This window comes from Nematolebias whitei, chromosome 13, assembly GCF_014905685.2.
Source record: "Nematolebias whitei isolate Nwh7 chromosome 13, NemWhi1, whole genome shotgun sequence".
Lineage (NCBI taxonomy): Eukaryota > Metazoa > Chordata > Actinopteri > Cyprinodontiformes > Rivulidae > Nematolebias > Nematolebias whitei.
The window spans coordinates 37,260,720-37,288,088 of NC_056510.1; the positions used below are offsets into that span (position 1 = coordinate 37,260,720).

General features: G+C 40.5%; 1 protein-coding gene across 12 annotated transcripts in view; it reads left to right on the forward strand.

Annotated features, from left to right (window-relative positions):
• caska (calcium/calmodulin-dependent serine protein kinase a) overlaps window positions 1–27,369 on the forward strand; it is a 406,103-nt gene that overhangs the window by 174,362 nt on the left and 204,372 nt on the right. For all 12 annotated transcript variants that reach the window (XM_037687081.1, XM_037687083.1, XM_037687082.1 and 9 more), the window contains exons 3-5: window positions 8,253–8,358; window positions 16,225–16,302; window positions 16,400–16,472. In XM_037687081.1, coding sequence (XP_037543009.1) covers window positions 8,253–8,358; window positions 16,225–16,302; window positions 16,400–16,472 — 257 coding nt within the window. The remainder of the gene's footprint in view (window positions 1–8,252; window positions 8,359–16,224; window positions 16,303–16,399; window positions 16,473–27,369) is intronic.

Sequence of the window (27,369 nt, forward strand, 5' to 3'; positions counted from 1 at the left end):
GTTCATGAGTGAGCCACTGGGATGGAACAGCATGACTTCAGACTTCTTCTCATTGAAGCTTAAGAAGTTTAAAGCCATCCAGTCCCGGATGTCAGCCAGGCAGTCAAGAAGAGGCTGAATAGAGCGTGTGCCTCTGTGCCTCAGGGGGAAGTAAATTTGGCAATCATCGGCATAGAAATGAAAGGGTATGTCGTGTTTGCGGAAGATAGCACCTAGTGGCAGCAGGTATAAAGAAAAGAGAAGGGGACCGAGGATGGACCCCTGCGGTACCCCCCCACTGGAGTGCGGTCGATGCCAAACTAAAATCTTTGATATTGACACAGAAGGTTCTGTCAGAGAGGTAGGACCCAAACCATTTAAGGGCTGACCCTGTGATGCCCACCCACTGCTCCAGTCTAGAAATGAGGATATTGTGGTCGATGGTGTCAAAAGCAGATGTAAGGTCCAATAGGACAAGCAGCACAGAATCACCTGCGTCTGTGGATATGAAAATGTCATTAAAAACCTTCAGTAGAGCAGTTTCAGTGCTATGGAGAGATTTGAAGCCAGATTGGAATAACTCAAGGATAGCGTGATCCCCCAAAAACTGTTTCAACTGAGACTCCACAATTTTTTCCAGTAGTTTAGAGGTGAATGGGAGTCTGGAGACAGGCCGGAAGTTGGACATGACTGAGGGGTCAAGGTTAGGTTTTTTCAGGAGGGGCTGGACAGCAGCATGTTTAAAAGTCTTTGGCACCACACCTGAGGATAAACTGCTATTCAGAATAGCGAGGAACACTAGACTGGATGGATGGATGGACGGACGGACGGACGGACGGACGGACGGACCTTATTCCTGTAGAATGGTATTTTCAACAGATACTCTCTAGAGTCGCAACATTTTCCTACAGTATATTTTCTATGCATTGCACACATTCCCTAATGACATTTTTGTTACTTGCAGCCCACCTTTTCTACTGACTGACACGCACATCATAACAGCTCTGCTTGTCCACTAATTTACATTGCCCAGAAAGATCTTTATCACATTTCACTTTGGTAGTCATTGCCCCCAAAAAACAATATAGCATCTGTTGGAGAAAAATATTCTTGCATTATCTTACTTACTCAAAAAGAACCACACCCAATGGCAGGAGAAGATTTTTAACCAATATTTATTTGCAAGGTCAGATTTTCAGGACAGGTTACACAAATATACATAAAGTACACACATATAGACCAGTCGCAAAATCTGCCTCAAACTGCCTTCTCAGCTTCCTTTTATACCCTTATCAGTTCAGCCGAGTTCACATAACTTGCACATGTCTTTGGCTTCCAGCTGCTTGCCGCACACTGCAGCCTCACTCAGCTCCTCATCCAGCTCTCTCTGCTAACCCAAACATATGATTCATGGGCAGAGTTTAGATTATCAGCCATAATAATAAAAATATCCATAACCTTTGACCAAAAATTCCCTTACAGCATCCCACAAGGTACTGTGCGCTATACATGCATTCTGAAGTTGGAGTCAGTCTCCCCACCATCACAGATATCTACACCTCCAGATGCAGGAAGAGGGCCACCTGCATCATGAAGGACCCCACTCACCCAGCACACACACTTTTGGCCACGCTCCCCTCAGGAAGGAGGTTGAGGAGCATTAAGTGTAGAACAACTAGACTGAGGAACAGCTTCTACCTTGAAGCTGTTAGACTCATGAATCTCTAACCAAAATAACCACCGTAATGCCACTTTGATTGGTGATATGTGACTTTATCTGTATTGCTGATTATTCATGCTGCTGATTTCTTACACATAAGCTGCTATATTCATACCCATCTGCTCACAACAGACTCATGATCAGGCTGCTGTTTAACACACCATATTATATTACATTTTTATTGTTTAGTGTATATCTTATATCTTGTATACTGTTTCTTTTTATACTTTTTTTTTGGTGCTATTTTTGGGGATAATTGGGACCTTGAGTACACAATTTCATTCCGCCTCATTTACCACATGTGATGCGAATGACAATGGTAATTGGACTGTACTTATATAGCGCCTTTCTATCTTATCGAGATATTCAAAGTGCTTTACTCTACAATCTGTGCCTCATTTACCCATTCATACAGCTCTATACTAGATCTCTACAAAGCTAATTGAACAAATCATTCTAAAGAGACTAATCAGAGCTTTATCACATTCATACACTGATGGGACACACATCGGAGGCAATGAGGGGTTCAGTGTCTTGCCCATGGACACTTCGGCATGTGACTGCTGGTGGATTCGAACCCCCAACTCTTGCATTGGAGGACGACTGCTCTAACCACTCAGCCGCAGCCGCCCCAATGAAGAACCTTGATCCTTGAAGTGTTTCTTGGCTAAATGCTTCATTAAACTAACTGTGAAAACCATCTTTAAGAACTTGTTCAAAACAGTTTTGCTTTAGGTAGCCTTTTTGTGTGTGTGTGTGTGTGGGGGGGGGGGGGGGGGGGGTATTTAAACGCCTTACAGAAATAATTGTTTGGTGATGAAAGATGCTGGATTCCTAAAGGTGCTTGAAAGGAGGTGTTGAGTCAAATTTTAACTTGTGAAAACGGCTTCCTGTTTTCAGCTTCCTCTGTTCAACATGGGGCTGCTACCAGTATTCCTATTATTAGATTAATAACTATTGCTTTTTCTTTTGTTCATTTTTTACTTTTCAGTCATAAAACCTCTTCAAAACCGTACTTTTCAAAATTTGACTTATGTCAGGTCAGAACTTAGCACACAGCCTGTTTGGCAGAAGGTCACTACGGCTCCACTGACAACATGACGAACAGTCACGTAACATTTCTGAGCACTCTAAGCATTTCATCTATCCATTTTATACAACACCATTTCAGATGGTCCTGCCCACTTTGGAGCTGTCTGTAGTCTAACAATTATTATAGACAGGAATCACAAAGCACAGCATGAGTGATGCACTCCAGAAAACCTGCAATGAAAACTTGCCCACAAGAGATGTCTCATATGCAAACTGGTAACAAGTCTCTTTGCTTCAAGTGCAGAGCTGTTGTATCCATCCCAGTATTTTTGATCCTCTTACTGCAGCTTGACAATGAGTATCTACCACTTTAATTGGCTCCTAATGAGGAGGAGAGTTAATGGAGGGAGGCACTGATGCTGAAAGGAACAATGTGCAGTTGTTGTTTAGAGGAACCACTAGGGAGAGAAGTGATGGAAACATTCAAAATAAAAAAATAAAACTTCTGCATAGAACACTTTTATTCTCATTTGTTTTAAAGAACAAAAGCAGATGAAAAGATAACTAGAAATGATTTGATGACAGCAGATTTTTGGCAACAATGATGCGTACAAGGACAGGAAAATGGAGCTCAGACAAATCAGCATTCTGTCGCTGTCTCTCTGATGAAAATGGACATTTGCTTTGTTGAGTAAAATGGGATGAAAAGTGTCGACGGCAGGTGGATTTGAAAGATGGGGTAAACTTCCTGAATTGCACAGACTTGTCCCTTAAGCAGGAAGCATTTCATTGGCTGACAAAGCTTGCTCTTTATACTCTAAAATCATTGGTGAACAGTTATGTGCAAGAAATGTTAATGACTGTCCATCCATCCAACCATTCATTATTATTATTATTATTATTATTAATAATATTTTGGTTTATTCACGGTTGGGTTGTAGAAGCAACAAGTCCAGGAGAGAAACCTGAACATCTCTCAACAGCATCATGTGGTTCCTCCTGGCTGCTCTACTCTGAGCTTCCTTACGCAGCTCTTCTCTCCTCGCCTGAGCCCGGCCACCCTACGAAGGCAGCTCATTTCATCTGTTTGTGTCCACGCTCTTGTTTTTCTATCCTGAACCACACCTCATAGGTGAGGACTGGAACTTAGACAAACCAGTAAATCAGTTTCCACTTGGCTCCTTCTCCACCACAACAGAAGAGACCAGCACCCTCATTACTGCAACTGGCCCCCCATTTGTTGATTCGTCTCCAGCTCCATCTTATCAGCACTCATGAACAAGATTCCCAAATACATTCAATTCAAATTCAATTCAAATATACTTTATTAATCCCAAAGGGAAATTATTTGTTGCTGTAACTCGTTATCCTCATTTCATTGAGATGTTATAGATGCTGATGGCTGTAGGCAGGAAGGATCTCTTGTAAAGGTCCATCCCACAGTGGATCCTAAGAAACTGGCTGCAGATGCCGTCCGATCCGTCCACCCAGATACATGAACTCCATTTGATTTTGTCAGATACTGTACACTCTCCAAACAGATGTTCATTTTAACACAGCTGCAGTTCTAGTTGAGGGCAAAACATTTCTGTTGATTTCCCCACAGCCAGTATGTTATTACGTTTAACATGTTTGTGTTCAACATTTTAACAGAAATATGTTCAAATTAGCACCATATTATTTTGTTTTAATACAAAAAAAAAAAAAAAAATCACAAAATTGAATTCTTAAAAAGTATTAATACTGTTCAACAATCAAATCACTGTGGAAAATTCTGACAGCTTGTTTTTTTTTTTTAACACAGTTTTCCAAATTCAGCTTGAAAGAAATAAGAATCTCATTTGGTAATGTCTGTTCTGAATAAAAAATATTTGTACTGTTACATGTCACTGTAAACATAAATAGATCATTTAAAATGATAGGACTAAACTTTACAGTTGTGAAAAACTTTAAAAAATCTGTAACAAGAAAGATTGTAGTCTTTCATCTGAAAGACGTTTTCACTCTGAGGAGCTGTATTAAGCTCAGTCTTATAAATAGCACCTTCTCATAGTGGATCACATGATCAAGGAGAACCATCAGCTCCTCCTTGATCATGTGAACAGCGAGTTCTGGATGTCAACAACAAACTGGTTGAGCCACTATGAGAAGGTGTTATAAGACAGAGGTTAATACAGCTCCTCAGACTGAAGAAGTCTTTTGGATGAAAGACAAAACGTTTACAATTTTTTAAAAATTTTAACCCATCCAGAGGATCTGACTTAACATTTTTAGATTTTTCTACCTGGATTATTGAGAATGCGTCAGGATGTTTTTTTTTTTTGTTTTTTTTTTTTTTGTATAATTAATACTTCTGTACTTAATACTTGAAAATGTTTGCTTTGATACTGTTTTCTAAATTCTATGTTCTTTAAGTCATCTGTTATACAAAATTTATTGTATATTTATTGAAATATAATCATCAGATAAATTTTGAAATGTTCAATATGCTTAAAAATCAAAAATAAATTGACAATTACATTGTACTAACTGGTGTACTTTGATTTCTAAGGACAGTATAACCACAACTAAAATGTAGACTACACTGATGCATCCTATGTAAATTAGCCACTGGGCTTGTTAGAATACCGTTTGATTCTTTTTCCTAGTAAAATATAGGTTTAATAATAATAATAACAATTTTTGAGGGAGTCTGATGAAAGCACCTATAGTGCCCATTCAGCAAATCATCATGGCTTATGTTTACTTGTGACATTAGACAGTAAACATCCTTATTGTTAGTTCATTGCTTGAATGGTTCCTGTTGAAACAAGTAATTTCTCACTAAATTCAACTTAATTTGTTGTTTAATGCTCAACGATACTGTTTACTTCTTAAAATCAGCTGGTACTCTTCAATCATATCCAGTATTCCTCTCTGTAATAAAACAGTACAGTCTATGGGTAAAAGTAATATATATACATATATATATTATTTTATTTTTTATTTTTTTATTTTATTTTTTTAAACTAGACTTGCCAACAGTTTGCCAGCAGAAAACCCAAGGCAATGACAGTGAAGAAGTAATTTATCTATTTATTTATTTTTCTGGCTAGCTATCTAGCATTAACAGAGCCATCCTATATGGGCCTAAGTCTCTCACTAACAGCAGTGCCCAATTTAGCAAACATTATTTCCAGAAGTTTACTTCACCTGAGCGAAAACAAGTAAAGACTGGCAGCCAGGTGTACACATGGTCCAAAAACACTGGTAGAATTCCTTGTTGTTTTGTTTACCAATGTTTATTCAAGAGGTTGTGAAATTAGGTGGCCATTCATTCACCTGTCTTGCGATTTAGTTTGCTGTGGCGACCCCTAATGCAGGGAGCAGCCGAAAGAAGAAAAATAAAATCATTCTCCTGTCGCCTGGGTAACATGCCTGTCTGTTCCCTGTTCAGTGGATTTCTTCTTTGATGTGGGGCACTACCACCTTAAACCAGTGTCTCAATGGGTTTTGATTACAAGCTGTGCTTAAAAGTTTGGTGTGAGAATTATTGTGCTGGTAATTTAGTCAGCACAGATTTTCTATGGCATGCAATGATTTAGCTTGCCTTAGCGTTTGCCTAAGAATCAGCTACATATAATATATCATCAACATGGCATACTAACACCTTGCTAAATGCACATAGCTGTAGGCAATATATGGCACATTGCCATCCATTGTCATGGATTGCTTTCTTTGGGTCGAGGGTGAGGTTCTGCCTTAAGTTGAGAAGTCTAAGTATCTCGGGGGTTTTGTTCACAAGTGAAGGAAAAATGGAGCATGAGATTGACAGACGGATTGGTGCAGCATCTGCAGTACTGCGGACTCTGTGCCGGTCCGTTGTGGTGAAGAGGGAGCTGAGCTGTAAGGCAAAGCTCTCCTGTTTATCAGTCAGTCTACGTTCCTACTGTCACTTATGATCACAAACTCTGGGTAGTGGAAAGAATGAGATCATGGATACAGGAGGTTAAAATGAGTTTCCTCCGCAGGGTAGCTGGACTCTCCCTTAGAGATAGGGTGAGAAGTTCAGTTATCAGGAGAGACTCTGATTAGAACTGCTGCTCCTCCACATCAAGAGGAGCCAGTTGAGGTGATTCAGGCATCTGGTAAGGATGATTCCTGGGCGCCTCCCTAGGGAGGTGCTTCGGACATGTCCAGCTGGGGGGAGACCCTGTGGAAGACCCAGGACATGCTGGAGAGACCATATGTCTCGGTTGGCCTGGGAACGCCTTGTAGTCCTCCCAGAAGAGCTAGAAAAGGTGGCTGTGTAAAAAGATGTCTGAACCTTCCTGCTGCTCAAGCTGCTGCCCTCATGACCCGACTTCGGAACAAGCGGAAGGTAATGCATGGATGGATGCTATCCATTATGGCAGAACAGTCTTGTTGATATCACTAAATAATTGTTTAATAGCGTCCCCACTAACTCAGGAGCCAGGCAGAAGGAGAAATCCTACACAAGACAGGCTCTAGAGCAATGTGGATATCCTAACTGGGCCCTCCTGAAAGCAGAGAAGAAACCCAAACAGGACTCCAGTCAGCCAACAGGTGAAAAGGAGGAACCCAGACCCAGACCAGTGGTCATTCCGTTTGTTGAGGGAGTATCAGAGAAACTGAGACGTTTATTTTCTAAACACAACGTCCCAGTGGCTTTTAAACCCCAAAACACATTACGGCAAAGACTGGTTCATCCCAAAGATCCAGTCCCCCGGCACAAACAGAGCAATGTTGTGTATGCTGTTCAGTGTCAGGAGGGCTGTGATCAGTCTTACATCGGGGAAACTAAACAGCCACTGGCCAAAAGGATGGACCAGCACAGTAGATCAACATCATCAGGCCAGGACTCTGCGGTCTACACTCATCTCCAGGCCAGCGGTCACTCTTTCAGGGATGAAGATGTTCACATCCTGGATAGAGAGGAACGATGGTATGAGAGAGGAGTAAAGGAGGCCATCTTTGTGAAAAGAAATCGTCCATCATTAAACAGGGGTGGAGGCCTACGGGTTCAACTGTCCCCCTCTTACAATGCTGTGATTGCTAGTATCACTCAGCCCTCTTTGAACAGTAAACAGCCATCAGTGTGCTAATGATCCATTGTTAGGCTGATGGTCCTTCTTGACCATGTGATCAGCTGGTTTTGGTTGTCAGCAGCAAACTGGTTGATCCACTCTGAGAAGGTGCTATTTAAGAGACTGAGCTGAATACAGCACCTCAGACTGAAGACATCTTTCGGATGAAAGACGAAACGTTTCTACATTTTTTTGTTTTGCTTTGTTTTGTTTTTGAATGTCCAGAGGACCAGATTTAACTTTTTAGATTTTTCTACCTGGATTATTGAGCATGCATCAGGATCAATATCAGATAACCTTTCCAGACTTACTTGCTTTAGCAGTTGCTAATAAGCCTGATTTTTAACATTTAAATCTCAAGTTTATTCCCATTTTCAAGGATCCACTTTATCACTAATGCTCACCTTGTGTCTTTTCTGTCCCTGTGCTCTCAGATCTGAAGAGAGAAGCCAGCATCTGCCACATGCTGAAGCACCCCCACATCGTGGAGCTTCTGGAGACGTACAGCTCAGATGGCATGCTCTATATGGTTTTCGAATTGTAAGTCTTCACCTGACAAGAATCCTACCAGGTTACATTAGAATAACCTACAAAATGGGGTCAGGTGAAAAATTGTACATGTGGGTGATAAGTGGTGGATGTTGCAGAGGTTTCTAGAGAAAGGGGTGATGAGGGAAAAGGAGTCACAGCCAGGCTATAGAGAGGAAAGGGAGGGAGACAGATTGTGTGTCCTGCAGCAGTTTTGTGTAATTAGCTCTGATATGGAAAAGCTTGTTAGCTAAAGCTGGGGGTGCAGTAAGAAAATGTAGAGTGGGGCATTGTGTGGAGAGATTGTGCATTACTACATGTATGAAGGGGAAAACAGATAAGATTTATGACGCTGCTACCTCTAGCTTTTCTAAAAGCAGCGCCATTCCCTGATCTCCAGGCCTATTCAGTATCTTCATCTTCCTCCTCTTCCAGAACTAATTCCTTTATCGTGTAATTCTGTTATCGCTGAACAGGCAAACGCTCAAGCTGTGCATATAGACGACACGACTCGTTGCAAAAAGGGGAAACTTTGAAGGAAATGTATTAAGCGCCATTTAAAGAGATTTTTCATGTGTTCAGAGATTTTTGTGCAGTTTTTCTACACAGACTACTGCACACGGCAGCTGTTCTTGGAATGCTGCAGCCATCTGAGGGTAAAAAAGATACGTGAGCAAATCCAGACAGTTTGAATGTCCCTTCCTCTGCCAGGTTTCAGTCCCCGCTAATCAGCAGGCGGGAGTCAGAGTGTGGAGAACAGGCATGTGCTGCAGCTTTGTTAATGTGCTGCAGAGGCTGACGAAGATGAAGAGCAGGTTTAGAGAAATTGGCAGACAAATTATGAGAAACCGTATCATGAGTGTTGTGAGTGCGATCACACCAATCAGCTGCTTGTTTTCTTTTCTAGCAGATTTATTGATCACGTTTATGTGCACAGAGGAACTCTGTCCCCTCAGGCTGCAGCTCTTTTCAGTGGATTGATGAACTCTTTTTAATAGAGTTGTTATCTTAAATCTCACTTGAGTTTTTTAAAAATGCAACAACATTAAGCCTCATCATTACAGAAACAGCTTGTGCTCACTTTAGACTGTCGAGAAGCAAGACTACAAGCAGACATGTTGACCTGTCTGAACGGTGCCTTTGGCATGTTTTCTGACATGAACTGATTTGAAACAGACACACTGAGTTCATGAAAAAGTTAATTTTTTTACACAAAAATTCATGCAAACTTTACAATGTCTTTTAAGAAGATTATGATAGTGTGTACATTCCTCATTCTTTATTCATAAAGACATGTTTAAATGGTAGATTCATAACGTTTCTGGTTTTAGGTCTGTTAAAGTGGTGGTAGTTGGTCATTTAAACATTGACCACTTTCACATTAAAGAAATAGTTCAGACATTTTAAATTGAGTTGTTTAAAGATTTTGAATGAACGTCTGTTAAATGTAGGCTTCTGAATAACTTCAATTCAGAAAAGTAGAGTTTAAGGCCTTGTCCACGCGGTAAAACAGGTTTTACAACAGTCTTTTTTTCTAACAATATTCTCATAAACTTATCAAATGAAAAATGTATTCATCTACACAGAGACATTGAGAATGACGCAAAACACTAGTAGCTAGAATAGGGCTATTCAGCTGGTGGCCCGTGAGCCACTTCCAGCCCCAAGGGTGACTTTACTCCAGCCCACCGATGAGTTCATTTAAAAAAAAGTTTTTTGTTTGTTTGTTTTTTTGCTGGTGTGGGAGGGCTGTAGGGGGTTGGGTTTGGGTTTGGGGTTTTGTTTATTGTATTTAGATTCAATGCAACAAAATAAACAAATTTAAAAGGTAACAGATCATTGTTAATTTACATAATGACTTTAATTGCTGGATGTCCAGCCACTGAGCTGCTGGCTTTTAGAAACTGTGGGCCCCTGAGCAGTTTTGTTGAATAGTCTGAGCTATACCAAGCGTATCTATTGCCCCTTTTCCATTAGTAACGTTACAGCCCGACTGGACTCGACTCAGCCTGGTTCCAAGGCTTTTCCATTAGTAACAGTACATAGAACTGGTCCCTTTTTTCTGAACCTTTGGCTCTGTGGTTCCAACCGGGCTGAGTAAATGCGAAAACGTGACATCAGAACTAGGGGTTGAACGAGTATATAATTTTTAAACTTGACATTAACATAATAAAACCAGAGTAGAACTCGAGTATTTGATGACGTCATAGATCTCAAGATACAAAAATAAATAAATAAATAAAATCGCAAAAAAAGATAATTATTTACAAAAAAAAAGACCAACAAAACATTGGGAACGTATATTATGCTCCTACCATTTATCATACTGCAAATAAGTCACAGGAAAAACTAAACTATTAGTTATTATTATTAAACTGCAAATGTGAAGAAACATGCAGCACGTCAAAAACAAAACTTAAACCGAAACTGGTTCTGGTTCGGTAGATTGGACCCGGTATGACCTGCAACAGTGCAACACCGCCCCCTACGGTCATACGGTGGTCACATAATATGACGTCACTACGGATACTCGACGTTACATTTTTAACCTCGATAGATGTCCTAGCAATCGATGTGTAGATTACTCGAGTACTCTGTTAATGCCCTAGTCAGAACACTGTTGGTCACTGATTGGTCAGGGGCGGAGTCACTGGATCCTTCAGAAACTTTTCAAAACAATCATCCGTCATTTGCAATTTCTTGGACTAGAGCAGCGGCTGGACCTATTTTAAAGATTTTAAAAGATTTAAAAATGTTAAAAACACTAATGACAACACCTTGGTCTAATGCTGACGTGCTGGCGTTTTTTGTGCTTGGTGGCCAACGACAAAATTCAGAGTGAGCTGGAAGGATCTTTGCAGGTCTATCCCGGTCCTCTCCCCCGGAGACTCAGAGCCAGGCCGGGCAGGGTGTTATCTTCCCAGATCCGAGCTCCGCTGGTCACCGTGGAAGACCCTACATGGTGCCGACTCGGGGCTCGGGCTCCGGATCCCAGCCTTGCGTGCTCTGAGCTCTGCTGGTCACCACGAAAGGTCATACGAGCTGGTGACTCGCAGAAGGACGTTGCCCAGACCCCGGCCTCGCGTATTCGTGAAGGCCGAACCTCGATCCTGGCAAACAGGTGGACCGGGACTGGTCTGGGACGGACGGTGGAAGCAATTTTTAAATAAACCAAATTTATTTTTTTAATACATAAAATGTTTTTAAAAATCCCAGAAGTGATTAAAAAAAACAACTAATGTTTTATTTTCCAATACATAAAATGTTTTTTAAAATCGCTTCCACCATTCGTCCCAGACCCGTCCCGCCCGGTCCGCCTGTCTGCCGGGATCAGGATTCGGCCTTCATGATTATGCGAGGCCGCGGTCTGGGCAACAGCCTTCTGGTAGTGACCAACGGAGCTTGGAGCCGGGAAGATGATGCCCTACCTGGCCTGGGGGGAGAGGATTGGGTGAGACCAGCTGAGCTGGTCATTTAAAAAAAGTTTTTTTTTTTTTTAGCGTTGAAGATTAAAAAACAATAAAATAAACAGTGCTGGCTTTATCATGAAATCCTGTTTTCACTTTAATAACTAACTGTTAAATTTAATTTTATATATATATTTAATATATATATATATTTAATTTTATATATATATATAATAATGTTCATCGGTCTGCTAAATAGTTGTAATACCCACAAAGGTTTGCTGTTGATGAACTGGGTTCTGAAGCATATTGAGCAAAAACGGGTAAGGGTCAAGGCCGTAAAACTCTACTGGATGCTTGTGATCTTCGGGCCCTTAAACCCTTAACTGCACCTCATGCCACTGTCAAGGAAATAACAAAATGGGCTCAGGAATACTTCCAGAAAGCATTGTCAGTGAACAGAATCCACCGTGCCATCCGCGGTTGCCAGCTGAAACTCTACAGTGCAAAAAAGAAGCCATTTCTAAGTAAGCTCCACAAGCTCAGACGTTTGCACTGGGCCAGGGGTCATTTAAAATGCAATGTGGCAAAATGGAAGACTGTTCTGTGGTCAGATGAGTCACGCTTTGAAGTTCTTTATGGAACACTGGGACGCCATGTCATCCGGACCAGAGAGAACAAGGATAGCCCAAGTTGTTATCAACGCTCCGTTCAGAAGCCTGCATCACTGATGGTATGGGGTTGCATGAGCGCTTGTGGCATGGACAGCTTGCATGTCTGGAAAGGCACCATTAATGCAGAGAACTATGTTCAGGTTCTAGAACAACATATGCTCCCATCTAGACGTCATCTCTTTCAGGGAAGACCCTGCATTTTTCAACACGATAATGCCAGACCACATTCTGCAGCAATCACAACATCATGGCTACGTAGAAGAAGGATCCGGGTACTGAAATGGCCAGCCTGCAGTCCAGATCTTTCACCTATAGAGAACATTTGGTGCATCATAAAGAGGAAGGTGCGACAAAGAAGGCCCAAGACGATTGAACAGTTAGAGGCCTGTATTAGACATGAATGGGAGAGCATTCCTATTTCTAAACTTGAGAAACTGGTCTCCTCTGTCCCCAGACATCTGTTGAGTGTTGTAAGAAGAAGGGGGGATTTGTTGACGCCATGAAATTTGGAAACAACAGATTTTTCCCTTAAAATGATACATTCTCTCAATTAATGCAAGATTCAACTTGTCTGCTGGATTCCTTAGATAGAGAACTTTACTAATTGGCTTTTATGTATGTGAATGTTCCTGTAAAGTGCCCTGAGACAACTTTGTGGTGATTTGGCGCTGTATAAATAAACTGAATTGAATTTAATTGAATAATTAGTTAACAGAAAAATTCATATTTAAAAAGAATAATTTAACATTATTTATCTGAGGAGCAGACTGCTTTTAACTCCATCGCAGAACTCTCACTCTTAATGGTGAACTAAACTTCATTAGCAGGATATATATGTAGTTTGATCATTTTAATATTCTGTATTCTTTTTAATTTACCAGAAACTTCAAAATAAATTCTCACCCTGTATTTGAAACCTGTTTCAATTTCAAGTCATGATTATGAGCTAAATCCAAATTTTCCATCTACAGTGTTTGGTAAATAACTAGAGTGTCATAACAAAAGTCAAGATATTTTTAATACATCTTTATTGTCAACATTTATACTGAAATGATACATCGATGAACGGTAACAGCCTCTTTTATCTTTTAATGGCACACTGTTGCTCCAGAGTTGGATGTAACATACTGAATGTCTGCTGAGATTATTTTGCTGGAGAATCATCTGAAACACACACAGCATGTATTACTAAACCGTATTTAATCGACATGTGCATACTTTACGCTCGACACCCACAGATTAGCAGATTAGCATTAGCTTACCATCACTCATTCGCTAATCATTTTCAGCACTCTCCTGTTTTTGTCCAGAGCATTTTGCTTGGTTGCACGCAGACTTTTTCTGGGTCTCTTCTCTTTGACTTTTGACAAAAAGTCAACGACTGAGCATAATGTTCAATAAAGCAACGAGATCCTCCATTTTGGTTGCGTATATTTTCAGGGTCTTCTTCTTCTAATACGTTTAGTGGTGACTAGTAAATAGCTTAAGGGAGCACTGGGCTGGCTGAGTGGTTAGAGCAGTCGTCCTCCAATGCGAGAGTTGGGGGTTCGAATCCACCAGCAGTCACATGCTGAAGTGTCCCTGGGCAAGACACTGAACCCCTCATTGCCTCTGATGTGTGTCCCATCAGTGTATGAATGTGATAAAGCTCTGATTAGTCTCTTTAGAATGATTTGTTCCATTATCTTTGTAGAGATCTAGTAGAGTGCTGTATGAATGGATAAATGAGGACACAGATTGTAGTGTAAAGAGCTTTGAGTATCTCGATAAGATAGAAAGGCGCTATATACTGTAAGTACAGTCCATTTACGATTTACTATCACCACCAGGTGGTAAGGCGAGTTGGATTCTGGACCCTGCCTACAGAACCGGTCCAGAAGTGTATATGGAAATGCAATGTGTAACGAGCTGATCTGGTCCAAGCCGTCAAAGGGGCTATAGCACAATGCTCTGTTTCTTACAGAGACATGTCCTGACATTCTTGTGAAACTTACATTTGTGAAGTTTAATATTTTAAAGAAACTTTTCCAAGTGACATGATGAAAATCTAATGAAACGTTTCAGCACAAAAAAAGAAACTGTCCAGATGACCTGACTGAAAAATGTTGGATGGTATACCTGGATTATTGAGCATGGACTTTGTTGTTATGGAAAAATAGTTCAACAATACTGTTCAGCAGAAAGCAGTGGCCAGAGGCACTACAGTACAGTATTGGCTTCTGGGCAATGTAGTTCTTATTAGTGGCAATTACAGTGAAGGCTGATTTAAAGAAAACTACAAAGTGGCGATGCCTGTACGAATTTATTTTTTTATTTTTTTTTACTTTTTCCCTACCATGTACAATTATTTTACTGTAAAGTTGACAATCGTGTGTCGTGTACTGCACTGTACAATATATTTTCTTAATTGTTCTTTTTGACAAACCGCGATGGAGCCAGTTCGCAGAAGATGAACCACGAAGTAGCGAGGAACTACTGTATCATTTAGTAAAATGGGGAAGTGGTGGCACAGAGGTTAGAGGAAGCGAGCCTGTGATCGGAAGGACACTGATTTGACTCCCCGGACTGACAACATTAAAAAAAACATGGGTGGGAAAGGTGAAGCACCCACACCTGCCTCCACCCTAATTTGCCCCACTCTGGGCCCTTGAGCAAGGCCCTTAACCCCCACCATGTGCTCCCCTGGGCACCCCTGACAGCAGCTCTCTGCTCCACACACAGGGCTGTGGCAGCTCGGTGGTCTGTGGTTGCATCAGGAAGGGCATCCGGCATAAAAATAATTTCCAAGTCTTCGTGCGAGTTACTTCACTGTGGTGACCCCTGAAGAAGGGAGCAGCTGAAAGAAGAAGAAAGAAAGAACAAGAAGAGCAGTATCGTGTAGCACTTAGCATTCACACTGCATTTTTACAACATATTCAAACTATCATTTTAGTTTTGACATAAATATTGTGAAATTACTCATGAAAGTGCCCCAGGCTGTATTGGTACTACTTCATCTTTGCACTTACAAATAACCATAAAACCTAATGTTGTAAGGTGTAACGTTAAACTAACATTTGCATAAATGGATATGAGGTTGTAAAATGACCCTAATCCACTTTGGTCTTGGCTGTTTTCAGATTAGCAGTTAGTTTATCAGTCCAGTGCGATGAAGCGGAGGGAGGGATGGGGGGAGTGGTGGCGCAGAGGCTAGGCAAGGTGGGCCTGTGATCGGAAGATCGCCGGTTCAAACCCCAGTACCGACAACATCAAAAATGTGGGTGGGGTAGGTGAAGCACCCACACCTGCCCCCACCCTCATTCACCCCACTCTGGGCCCATGAGCAAGGCCCTTAACCCCCACCTGCTCCTAAACAGAGCTCTCTTGAAAATGAGTTCTCGTGGCTCAATGAGACTACCTGGATAAATAACGGGTAAATGAATTTTAAAAAAGAATTTAGAAAAAAGAAGCCCTCCTGCTGCCCTTGAGTCAAACCTCGAGGTCATTTTGACCCAAGGACAGCAGGAGGGTTTATCTCTTGTAACAAAATTTATAACAAACGGGTAAAAAATTTTCATGAATTTTTTCAGAAAAACTCTTCAAACTGGCCGCAGTGTTCCTTTACCATTACTTCAGCTTCCTGCCTGCTTCACCACAACATCAAAAACATGACTCCTAATTAGTGACCCACACCTCTTACATCACCTTCTACAGCAAATCACATACATTTTAATAAGAATAACCTTTTTCACCAGTCTTACGCCCTTTTCACCGCAGCAGTCCAGCTTTACCGTGTGTCTCTTTCCTTCCCTGGTTAGTATGGATGGAGCAGACCTGTGCTTTGAGATCGTGAAGAGAGCCGACGCCGGTTTCGTCTACAGTGAAGCAGTAGCCAGGTGAGGCTTTATGCTGTATCTATATTGTTATAAACTTTTGGTGAACAACTGCTGTCATGTACCAGTAATTGCACAATTTTTTTAATTTAATTTTCAGTCACTACATGAGACAGATCCTCGAGGCGCTCCGCTACTGCCATGACAACAACATCATCCACCGAGACGTCAAGGTACTGCTGACTTTGTTTAGCTTCATGCTTTACTGCAAGCAGCTCTGACACTTCGAGGCAAAGCTGTTCAGATATGGAAATATATTATTTGGAGCAGGTTTGGGATGCATTACAAACGTCTGCATCGCTTCAAAATGACTTAACCACAATTATTTCTGCTTTGCGTTTCTCCAAACATTTTGAAATGCAACCCCTCAACTGTAAAGAGGCAGAAACATCAACAGAAGACAACATTTATAATGTGCTTCAGAAAATAGGTGGAAGAATAAAATGCAATAGGAAAATTATATTACTGGTAGATTAGATTCGATAAAACTTTATTGATCCCTTGGGAAGACTCCTTCAGGGTAATTAAAATTCCAGCAGCATGATACAGTTGGTAAAAAAGGGGATCAGTAGCAGCACACAGTGTCAAACATCGATACAAGGATTTTTATTGTCATTCACATCACGTGGTACATGAGGTGGAACGAAACTATGTACATAGGGTTCCAGTTACATCCAACAAAAATACAAAATGTAAAGAAAAACATTAGTAAGATAGCTGGCAAGTACAAAGTATAACAAATGCAACAAAATAATGATCAGTCAAACTAGAGAAATTACATTTCCTGCAAAAATGCAGTGAGTGCTTATTGCTGAAGAACCTGCTGAAAAAGAGCTTAAGTTAGCTAAAAACATGGTGAAATGAACGAACAAGCCTAAATTAGTAGAATGGACTGTAAATGAACTGTACTTATATAACGCCTTTCTATCTTATTTCAAGATACTCAAAGTGCTTTACAACAATCTGTGTCCTCATTTATCCATTCATACAGCACTCTACTAGATCTCTACAAAAATAATGGAACAAATCATTCTAAAGAGACTAATCAGAGCTTTATCACATCCATACACTGATGGGACACACATCAGAGGTTATGAGGGGTTCAGTGTCTTGCCCAGGGACACTTCAGCATGTGAATGCTGGTGGATTCGAACCCCCAACTCTCACATTGGAGGACGACTGCTCTAACCACTCAGCCACAGCCGACCAAGAAGAAAGCTGAAAGAACATATATTTGCTGAATTAGGTTAAAGTAAGAAGAAATTAGCACAGAAATTGGGAAATTAGCTAAAAAAGCTTGAATTTGCCAAAAAAAGTGCTGAAAAGTAGCTCTAAAGGCAAACAGAAACTTAAATTACCAAAAGGAAGTGGAAAGAGCTGAAATGAGCTAAAAACATGGAATTAGCTAAAAAACTAAATTTTGCACAAAACTGCTAAAAGGTAGCTGAATTAACTGGAAAAAGCTGAAACTAGCAGAAATAAGCTGAAATGAGCAGAAACAAGTTAAATATGCTGAATGTAGTAAAAATTACTATGAAAAACTTGAATTTATCAGAAAACAACTGAAATTAGCTAAAATATGCTTAAAAAATGTAGCTGAAAAGGCTGAACCAGAAGAAAGCAGAAAGAACATTTGCTGAAATAAGCAGAAATAAGCACAAAGAAGTGGAAATTAACTGAAAATAGCTGAAATTAACAACAAAAATAAAAACTGTCAAAAAGTAGCTTAAAAAGGCAGAAAGAAGCTGAAATTAGCAGATGGAAGTGGAGAGCACATTTTTTTGCTGAATTAGGCTGAAACATTTTGAAATGAGTGCAAAAATGTGGAATTAGCTGAAAAGGCTTAAATTAGCATAAACAGCTATATATTAGCTGAAATAGTGGAAAAAGTTTAAATGCAGAAATAAGCTGAAAGAAGCAAAACAAGCTGAAATTAGCATAAAGAAATTGAAGAAGCACAAAAATGTTGTAGTTAGCAGAAAGAACCTGAAAGGAGCACAAAACAACTAAAAAAACAGCTGAAAGTAGCTGAAAGTAGCTGAAAAAAGTTTAAATTTGCACAAGGAAGCTGAAAGAAGTTGCAGCAGAACAAAATGTGAAAGGAGCAGTAAAAGGTTGTAAACAGATCTAAAGATTAGAAGGATGGAAAATGAGCTCAATTAATTTTTGATGAGAAAAAAAAAATGTCAGAAAAGGTAAAATATTTCAAAAAACTAAAGTTGCACCAATACCAAAAGTCAGGATTGTCCTGAAAGAGATGAATGTTTTGATATGAACTGTTGAAATAGCTTGAAAACTGCAGGATGAGGCAACCAAACAGAAAAATACAAATTGGCATGAATACTTTTACAAGTCACTGTTATCTGCTGTAGCAAACATGTTTGTATCATTCTGTTGTTACTGTAAGTCAAGGAAATTGATCTTGATAAAATGAAACCTTAAGCAATCACACTTGTTCCTCTTGTTGATTTTATAGATAACAAGAAACACAAAGTGCCACTTTGTTTCAGCAAGAGGAAGAGCATTTACAGAAGTGAAAATCGAGCTACCATTGTGATGTGTGATAATTCTAACAGACTTTGTGCTGGCTTGAGCCTTTTGTACCATGTTGGAAATTAAAACAGTATCAGCTCAGTGTGTCAGTAAAATAAAGAACTGATTACAAAAACAACAAGAGAAATAGGATTTCCTGCGAAAATGCAGTGTGAATGTTTATTACAAAGGAACATACAGAGAAACAGCTGAAATTAGCTAAAATACATGCTGAAACGTAGCTGAAATGGAAGAAAGCCTAAATTAGCAGAAGAAACCAGAAAAACACATACCGTTATTTGCTGAAATAGGTTTAGATACCGTATTTTCCTCCACAAATGTCGCACCTGCCCTATAAGTCGCATCAGTCCAAATATGTCTAATAAAGTGGAAAAATCCCTATATATGTCGCTTCGCTGTATACGTCACACCTATTATGCGTCACCACTGACAACCCAGAAATGTGGGCCGAACCCGGAAATGCGGCCTCAGGAGCATCTACAGGAGGATTTTAACAAGAGTTTAACAAGATTAACACTTAAAAACAATTATTTGTTTGCTTGAAATTATAGTAAAGGTGTGTCTCAGTCTAACTTTTGCTTTACAAATGCACTTTGACGGTCAAATTAGCTTCATTTCGCTGGGACGGCACAGTGAAATGAAGCTAATTTGACCGTTGCTACAGGCAGACGACGCTGGCAGTCTATGGCAAGCCAATTGTGTCATTAACAGACACGTTTACCTATTACATGATACAACGGCATGCCATACTACGCAAGTGCCATCTAGCGACTGAAAATGGTAGAGTTCAATATTTCAGTCAGAATGAATGAAAACGGTCATATCTCAGCCAAAAATTGGTTTATAAATATGGGAAAACATCCATAAATACGTCGCTTCGGCATTTAAGTCACAGGGCATGCAAATTATGCAAAAAACTGCGACTTATAGTGCGACAAATACGGTAAGCAGAAATCAGCACAGAAATTAGGAAAATGGCTAAAAGTAGCTGAAATTTGCAAAAAATGACTGAAAAGTACCTGAAAGGCAAAAATAATCTTAAGGAAGTGGAATGAGCTTAAAGGAGATCCAAAACAATGTGAAATTAGTCAAAAAAGCTAAAATGAGCATAAAACCACCTAAATAGTAGCTGGAATAGCAGAAAAAGCTGAAATTTGCAGAAAAGGCTGAAAGGTACATAAGAAGCTGAAATTAGCAGAAAGAAGTTCGAAGAAGCACAAAAATGTTGTAGTTCTCAGAAAGAATCTAAAAGGAGCACAAAAAAAGCTGAACTTAGCTAAAAGTAGCTGAAAAAAAAGTTTGAATTTGCACAAGGATGCTGAAAGAAGCTGAACCAGAAAAAAATATGAAAGGAGCAGTAAACGAGTGTAAACAGATCAAAAAATGAAAATAAAATAAAAATCTAAGAAAATTTAAAGCATTCACACTATTAAAAGACGAGCATTGCTTAACAGTGTACGTATTACCCACCATATTGACTGTTAAATTTTAAAATGAGGATAATTTTCTTATAAAATCTTGTAAATTATTATGCGATTCCACAAGATGTGTTAGAGCTTGACTATGTGTTGAGGATTATTTTCAGCTACTACCACTCCAAATTCAGTATTTGTAAAATTGGCTGACTCACTTTTGTGGGGCTTTAAAAGCTGCTTACATGTCGTGGCCATCTTGAATGGGGTTACCTCCAAAAGTTAATCAATAGTAACTGTGCATCCAATGATTATATCCTGAAAACTCCAGTAAAACTGTACCTGCAAACAAATAAGCACGGGCAAAGACAGTGACAAACATGATTTGCGTCTTGTCTTGTTCCTGATGATGTATGAATTGCTTTTTCTAATAGGTTTTTTAGGGATGTTTTCTTCTGTTGTTTCTAAGAAACTATAAAAAGTTGTGGGTTTGGACGGAGTGCTGGAAACGAGGTTTGGTGGTAATGAAAGTGTAATCATTGTGGATTAGATTCAGCTCTGACATTGACCCAGGATGGCGTTCTGTTCTATTATCGCTGTTTAACGCTGACTGTGTTCACTGCTGCCTCCTTCTTATCTGATGGAGCACCTGAGATGCACATCCTTTACAGGAACTATACAAAGCAGCACACACACACTTGCTGTGCATTTACAAAACCGTCCTTGTTGAATATGGATCAGTGTGGCAGTCTCATCTTTTCATGCATGAAAGTCATTGAAATCATTTAAATCCTAACCTTCCTAAATCACCATGCTGTATTTATCTTCCCACGCTTTTCACCACAGACCTCCCCGGGTGGTGTTTGTATGTCTGTTCTGGTGGTTTTGTCTGTTTGTCTGCATCCTACTCTTTCCTGCACACTGCATGCATACAAATGCACCACAAACAGATAGAAAATTGTTTATTTGTCTGAGCTCTGCATGCACAGCGTGAAGGTGAACTTTCTTTTCTGGAACTGTTCACACATCCTGCACTTGTGCTATGCTGCGCTGGTTTGAAGTTAAAGTCAAGCTGAATATTGAATCTGCAAATCACGGATCCTGACTCCGTTGAGCCATCTGAGGAATCTATAAACGGAGTGGAGTGTTTGATGGAAACATAAATCACAGTGGCGCAGACTCGCTCCCACGTTATCAACAATGGGATTTTATTTATCACTAGGTATGCTCAGGTGGAGGCTTTTCCTGTCACATGAGATACAAATACCGAAGACTTCAAGTCCAACTTGTGTTATATATTTAGGAAAAGACCCATGTCTCTGCAAGAAGAGTCAAAATGGCGCACGTGTTTTTGTGCAGCATTTCTCATGGCATTCAGTGTAGTAGTTGCTGAGACTGACCCTGAAAACATTCTGGGTACTGCTTGTGCAAGATCTTGAATTAAATTTTATCATTAGCTATTTAGACTTGACCTAACATTTTTGTTAGCAAGATATCTCATCAAATGAAACTTTTAGGAAGTAATCATGGATGTATATCAACAACTGATTAACTTTTGAAGTCAATCCAAATCAAGATGGTTCCCACAGACAACTGATGTTTAAAAGCAAATGGCTTTCACTCGGCCATTTTTACAGATATTCCCCAACAAACATTTTCAACACAATGCCCTACGTGACACAACATTGGCATTAGCTGTTGGGGGGTAACCTTGTTAGTCTGTTAGCAAAACATCTAACAAATGACTGGCTTGATTTTAATAAGACTTTCAGAAATGTATTTGCCAAAAGATTCACAACTGATTAACTGTTGGAGTCATTTCTATTCAACATGTGCACCACAGCAAAGTAACATTAGTTTACAACATGGTTATACTATATTCTGTAGCATGAATGTAACAACTCTAAATCATAAAATGTACCAAATATACACCAGAATAACAAAAGTTAAGTAGAGGTGTCCCAAGAGTAACATTGCACAATCCCATGATAAACTATGCTAACATACTGTGTGCCTTTTCACTGTATTTTAGTGAGTTGTTGGTGCTTTTATGCCTAATAGCTGGGCTTAATTTGTAAACTGATCGATACATTTGTAAACACTTGATTCAATAACTACTGTAGAGAGCAACAACAGGTTGTGTATGAATAGAGCAGATCTGATTCTGTCAAGTGTCCTACCCCCCCAACACACACACACAAACTTCATGTTTCTGAGTCGAACTCTTCTCTGCTGAATTCATTCCTGCACGTTGCTCCTGCTGCTCCAACCTCAATTACAACTGCCTTCTCTGTTGTCCAACTAAGGACAATTCATCCATCCATCCATTTATTTTATGAAAGTAAACTGGACTGTCTTTTCGACATTTTGATCGCTGTTATTTTGTCAAATTAGTGCAGTTGTTTTGATACATGATTAATGTGAATAAAACACATCAAACATTTCTCTCGTATTTTTATTTTTTTTACTGTAGCTAAGCTTTTTTATTTATTATGTCTGAAATGTGTGTGTGAGTTTACATCAGCAGTTGTGCGAGCTCTGTAGACCGATGTAAGACTGATCACAGCCCTCCTGACACTGAACAGCATACACAACATTACTCTGTTTGTGTCGGGGGACTGGATCTTTGGGATGAACCAGTCTTTGCCGTAATGTATTTTGGGGTTTAAAAGCCACTGGGATGTTATGTTTAGAAAATAAACGTCTCAGTTTCTCTGATACTCCCTCAACATATGGAATGACCACTGGTCTGGGTCTGGGTTCCTCCTTTTCACCTGATGGCTGACTGGAGTCCTGTTTAGGTTTCTTCTCTGCTTTCAGGAAGGCCCAGTTAGGATATCCACATTGTTCTAGAGCCTGTCTTGTGTGGGATTTCTCCTTCTGCCTGGCTCCTGAGCTAGTGGGGACGCTGTCTGCTCTGTGATACAGAGTCCTGATGACTCCTAACTTGTGCTCCAAAGGGTGATGGGAGTCAAACTGCAAATACTGGTCTGTGTGGGTGGGTTTGCGGTACACCTCAGTTTGCAAATGTCCTCTATCAGAGACTGAGACCTCACAGTCCAAGAAAGCCAACCTATCATTTTTTACATCTTCTCCTGTGAACTTGATGTATTTATCCACAGAGTTGATGTGGTCAGTAAAATGTTGGACTTCCTGAGATTTAATTTTAACCCAGGTGTCGTCAACATACCTGAACCAATGACTTGGTGGTGTCCCTGAAAAGGATGTCAAGGCTCTCTTTTCTACCTCCTCCATGTACAGGTTGGCAACAATAGGAGAAACTGGAGACCCCATAGCTCACCCATGTTTCTGCCTATAATATTGCTCCCCATATGTGAAGTAGGTTGACTGCAGGCACAGTTTCAAAAGTTGACACAGTTGTTCTGTAGAAAGCGTGGTCCTGCTGCTCAGAGTGGTGTCTGATTTTAATCTTAAACTGACCACCTCTACTGCATCATCAACAGGAATGCACGTAAAGAGTGATGTGACATCAAAAGAGACCATTGTTTCATCAGTCTCCATGATGACATCCCTCACCTTGTCCACAAAGTCCATGGTGTTCTGTATGTGGTGTTCTGAGCTGCCAACTAAAGGGATGAGTACAGACGCCAGATATTTGGAAACATTGTAAGTGACAGAGTTAATCATGCATGTCAGGAGGGCTGTGATCAGTCTTACATCGGGGAAACTAAACAGCCACTGGCCAAAAGGATGGCCCAGCACAGAAGATCAACAACATCAGGCCAGGACTCTGCGGTCTACACTCATCTCCAGGCCAGCGGTCACTCTTTCAGGGATGAAGATGTTCACATCCTGGACAGAGAGGAACGATGGTTTGAGAGAGGAGTAAAGGAGGCCATCTTTGTGAAAAGAAATCGTCCATCGTTAAACAGGGGTGGAGGCCTCCGGGTTCAATTGTCCCCCTCTTACAATGCTGTGATTGCTAGTATCACTCAGCCCTCTGTGAATAGTAAACAGCCATCAGTGTGCTAATGATCCATTGTTAGGCTGATGGTCCTTCTTGACCATGTGATCAGCTGGTTTTGGTTGTCAGCAGCAAACTGGTTGATCCACTCTGAGAAGGTGCTATTTATAAGACTGAGCTGAATACGGCACCTGAGACTGAGGAAGTCTTTCGGATGAAAGACGAAACGTTTCTACATTTTTTTCTTGTTTTGCTTTGTTTTGTTTTTTGAATGTCCAGAGGACCAGAGTTAACTTTTTTAGATTGTTAAATCATGTTTCTTCCAATTGAGGTGGTTGTCTAAACTGAAGCCCATATTGTCCAAAAATAACCTGGAGACATTAATACAAGCATTCATTACATCTAGGCTTGATTACTGCAGTTCATTCCTGTTTGGTATCAGTCAGACCTCCATTTCACCACTACAACTGGTCCAGAATATTCCCTGAGGTCAGCGGACCAGTTCCTCCTCACAGTTCCAGGAACTCATCTTAAGCGCAGTGACAGGGCCTTCTCTGTAGCAGGTCCAAGACTTTGGAACTAGTTGCCTCTGCTTATCAGACATGCCCCCTCCCTCTCGGTTTTCAAGTCCCGTTTAAAAACCCACTATTATTCAGTAGCTTTCAACACCAGAGGATCTGTGTTTTGAACCTGTATGCTCCACACTGGTTAGTCGTCATATTTATTATCTGCATCGTTTTTATGTCTATGTTCTGATTTACCTCATTTTGTATTTTGCTTTGTGTGTTGCCTGTTTTTCTGTCTGTACAGAACTTTGGTTGGCCTTGTCACTGTTTTAAGTGCTCTATAAATAAAATGGTATGGTATGGTAAAAAGTGAATTGAATTGAATTCAATTTATTTATATAGCAGCAAGTCACAACTGAAATTGTCTTAGGGCACTGAAAAAAAACATTCACATACAGTAGTCCCTCGCTACTTCGCAGTTTGTTTTTCACAGATTCGCTCTATTGCGGTTGTTCAAAAATAAGATTGGACATGACACACAATTGGCTGATTGATGGATAAGCCGCACAGTTGGCAAGGAATTTTTATTAGAATTAATTATTTTAAATTATTTAGCACCTGCTGCACCTTTGTGCAGCCTACACTGCAGGAGAAACTTCTTCCTGCAGCTCCTCCTCCATCCTCTTCTGTCGATCTCCATTCTGCTGCGGAGAAGTGGGCGCGGCCGAGAGCGTAGAGTGCAGGCGAAGCAGAGAGCTGAGATCATGACATTCCGTGCTTTATTAGAGCGTTTAGAGTTTATCAACATTGTTTAGAATTTGTAAGAGTGTGGGAAGGGTTTAAAACACCTTTATATATACAGTATACACACACACACACGTGTGTGTGTGTATATGTATATGCATATGCATGTACTACTACTTACTACTTGTACTACTATTCCTACTTTGCAGTTTTTCACTTACCGCAGGGCTTCAGGGTATGGCTCCCCTGCGTTAAAGGAGGGACTATGGTACATTATACATATCAATTTAGTAAAGTTGTCCATCTAAGGAAGGAAGGGTACCAGCAGATTGTGTTGAGTCTTCATTTCATCACAGTCTCCCAACCTGAGCATGCACAAAGGCAACAGTGGAAAGGAAAAACCCTCATAACAAGTAGAAACTTCCAGCAGAACCAGGCTCAGGACAAGCGGCCATTTGCTTCGAACGACTGGGTTTGAGCTGGAAAAGGGTAGAGTGGCCTCTCTGGGTCAGCAAGGAGGTCCTGCCCCAAGTGGAGGAGTTTAAGTATCTTGGGTCTTGTTCATGAATGAGGGAAAAATGGAGCGAGAGATCGATAGGCGGATAGGTGCAGCGTCTGCAGTGAAGCGTGCGCTGTACCGGTCTGTCGTGGGGAAGAGAGAGCTGAGTCAAAAGGCGAAGCTCTCAATTTACTGGTCCATATAGGTTCCTACACTCATCTTTGGTCATGAGCTTTGGGCTGTGACCGAAAGAACAAGATCTCGTATACAAGCGGCTGAAATGAGTTTTCTCCACAGGGTTTTTGGGTTCTCCCTTAGAGATAGGGTGAGAAGCTCGATCATCTGGTAGGGACTCAGAGTAGAGCCGTTGCTTCTCCACATTGAGAGGAGCCAGTTGATGTGGCTCGGCCATCTGGTTAGGATGCCTCTTGGATGCCCCCCTGGTGAGGTGTTCCAGAAACGTCCCACCGGGAGGAGACCCAGAGGAAGACCCAGGACACGCTGGAGGGTCTATGTTTCTCGGCTGGCCTGGGAATGCCCCGGGATTCCCCCGGAGGAGCTGGCCCAAGTGGCTGGGGCCCAAAGTCTGGGCCTCCCTACTTAAGCTGCTACCCCATGACCCGGATAAGCGGAAGAAAATGGATGGATGGATTAACTGGGTTTGGGAGGTCAGAAAGGAGAAACAGGCACAGAAAGGCAGGTCCAGAATGGAGCCGAGCAGGTCCTCACTAGGAGGAAAGACAAAGTAATAATAACAACACATAAGATGTAAATAATTACAAATAAAAACTATTAATTTATATTCATTTGTTACTTCATTTGATGAAATGAGGTCAATTTGTCTTCTAGTAGTTTAAGCCTATAGCAGCATACTAAGGGATAGCTCAGGAAATCCAACTCATCCCTAACTGTAAGATTTATCAAAAAGGAAAGACAAGTCTAATCTTAAAAGCTGACATTGTGTCAGCCTCACGGACAGAAACTGGAAGTTGGTTCCACAAAAGAGGAGCCTGATAACTGAAAGCTCTGCTTCCCATTCTGCTTTTGGAAACTCTAGGAACCACAAGTAAACCTGCACTCTGAAACCCATGTGATCTGTTAGAAAAGTACAGAACAGTAAGATCTGTAATATAAGATGGAGTTAAGTTGTAGAGAGCACCAACAATATCTACACTGTTTTTTCAGTGCCAAGTTGTGTACTGTTTTCGATCACATGATGTGTACTGAAGATGAAGACTGTCTTATTGTCATTCCATTTACATACATGGACCTGGAGAAAACTGATGTCCAAGGTGCTGTTGTGGAATTGGTTTGGCCTTTACCTGAAAATAAGGGGAACAGAAGACAAACTGATATCTACTATAGTTGAGCAACAGAGAGAAACTAAGATATATAAAGTATATACATATATATACATACATATATATATAT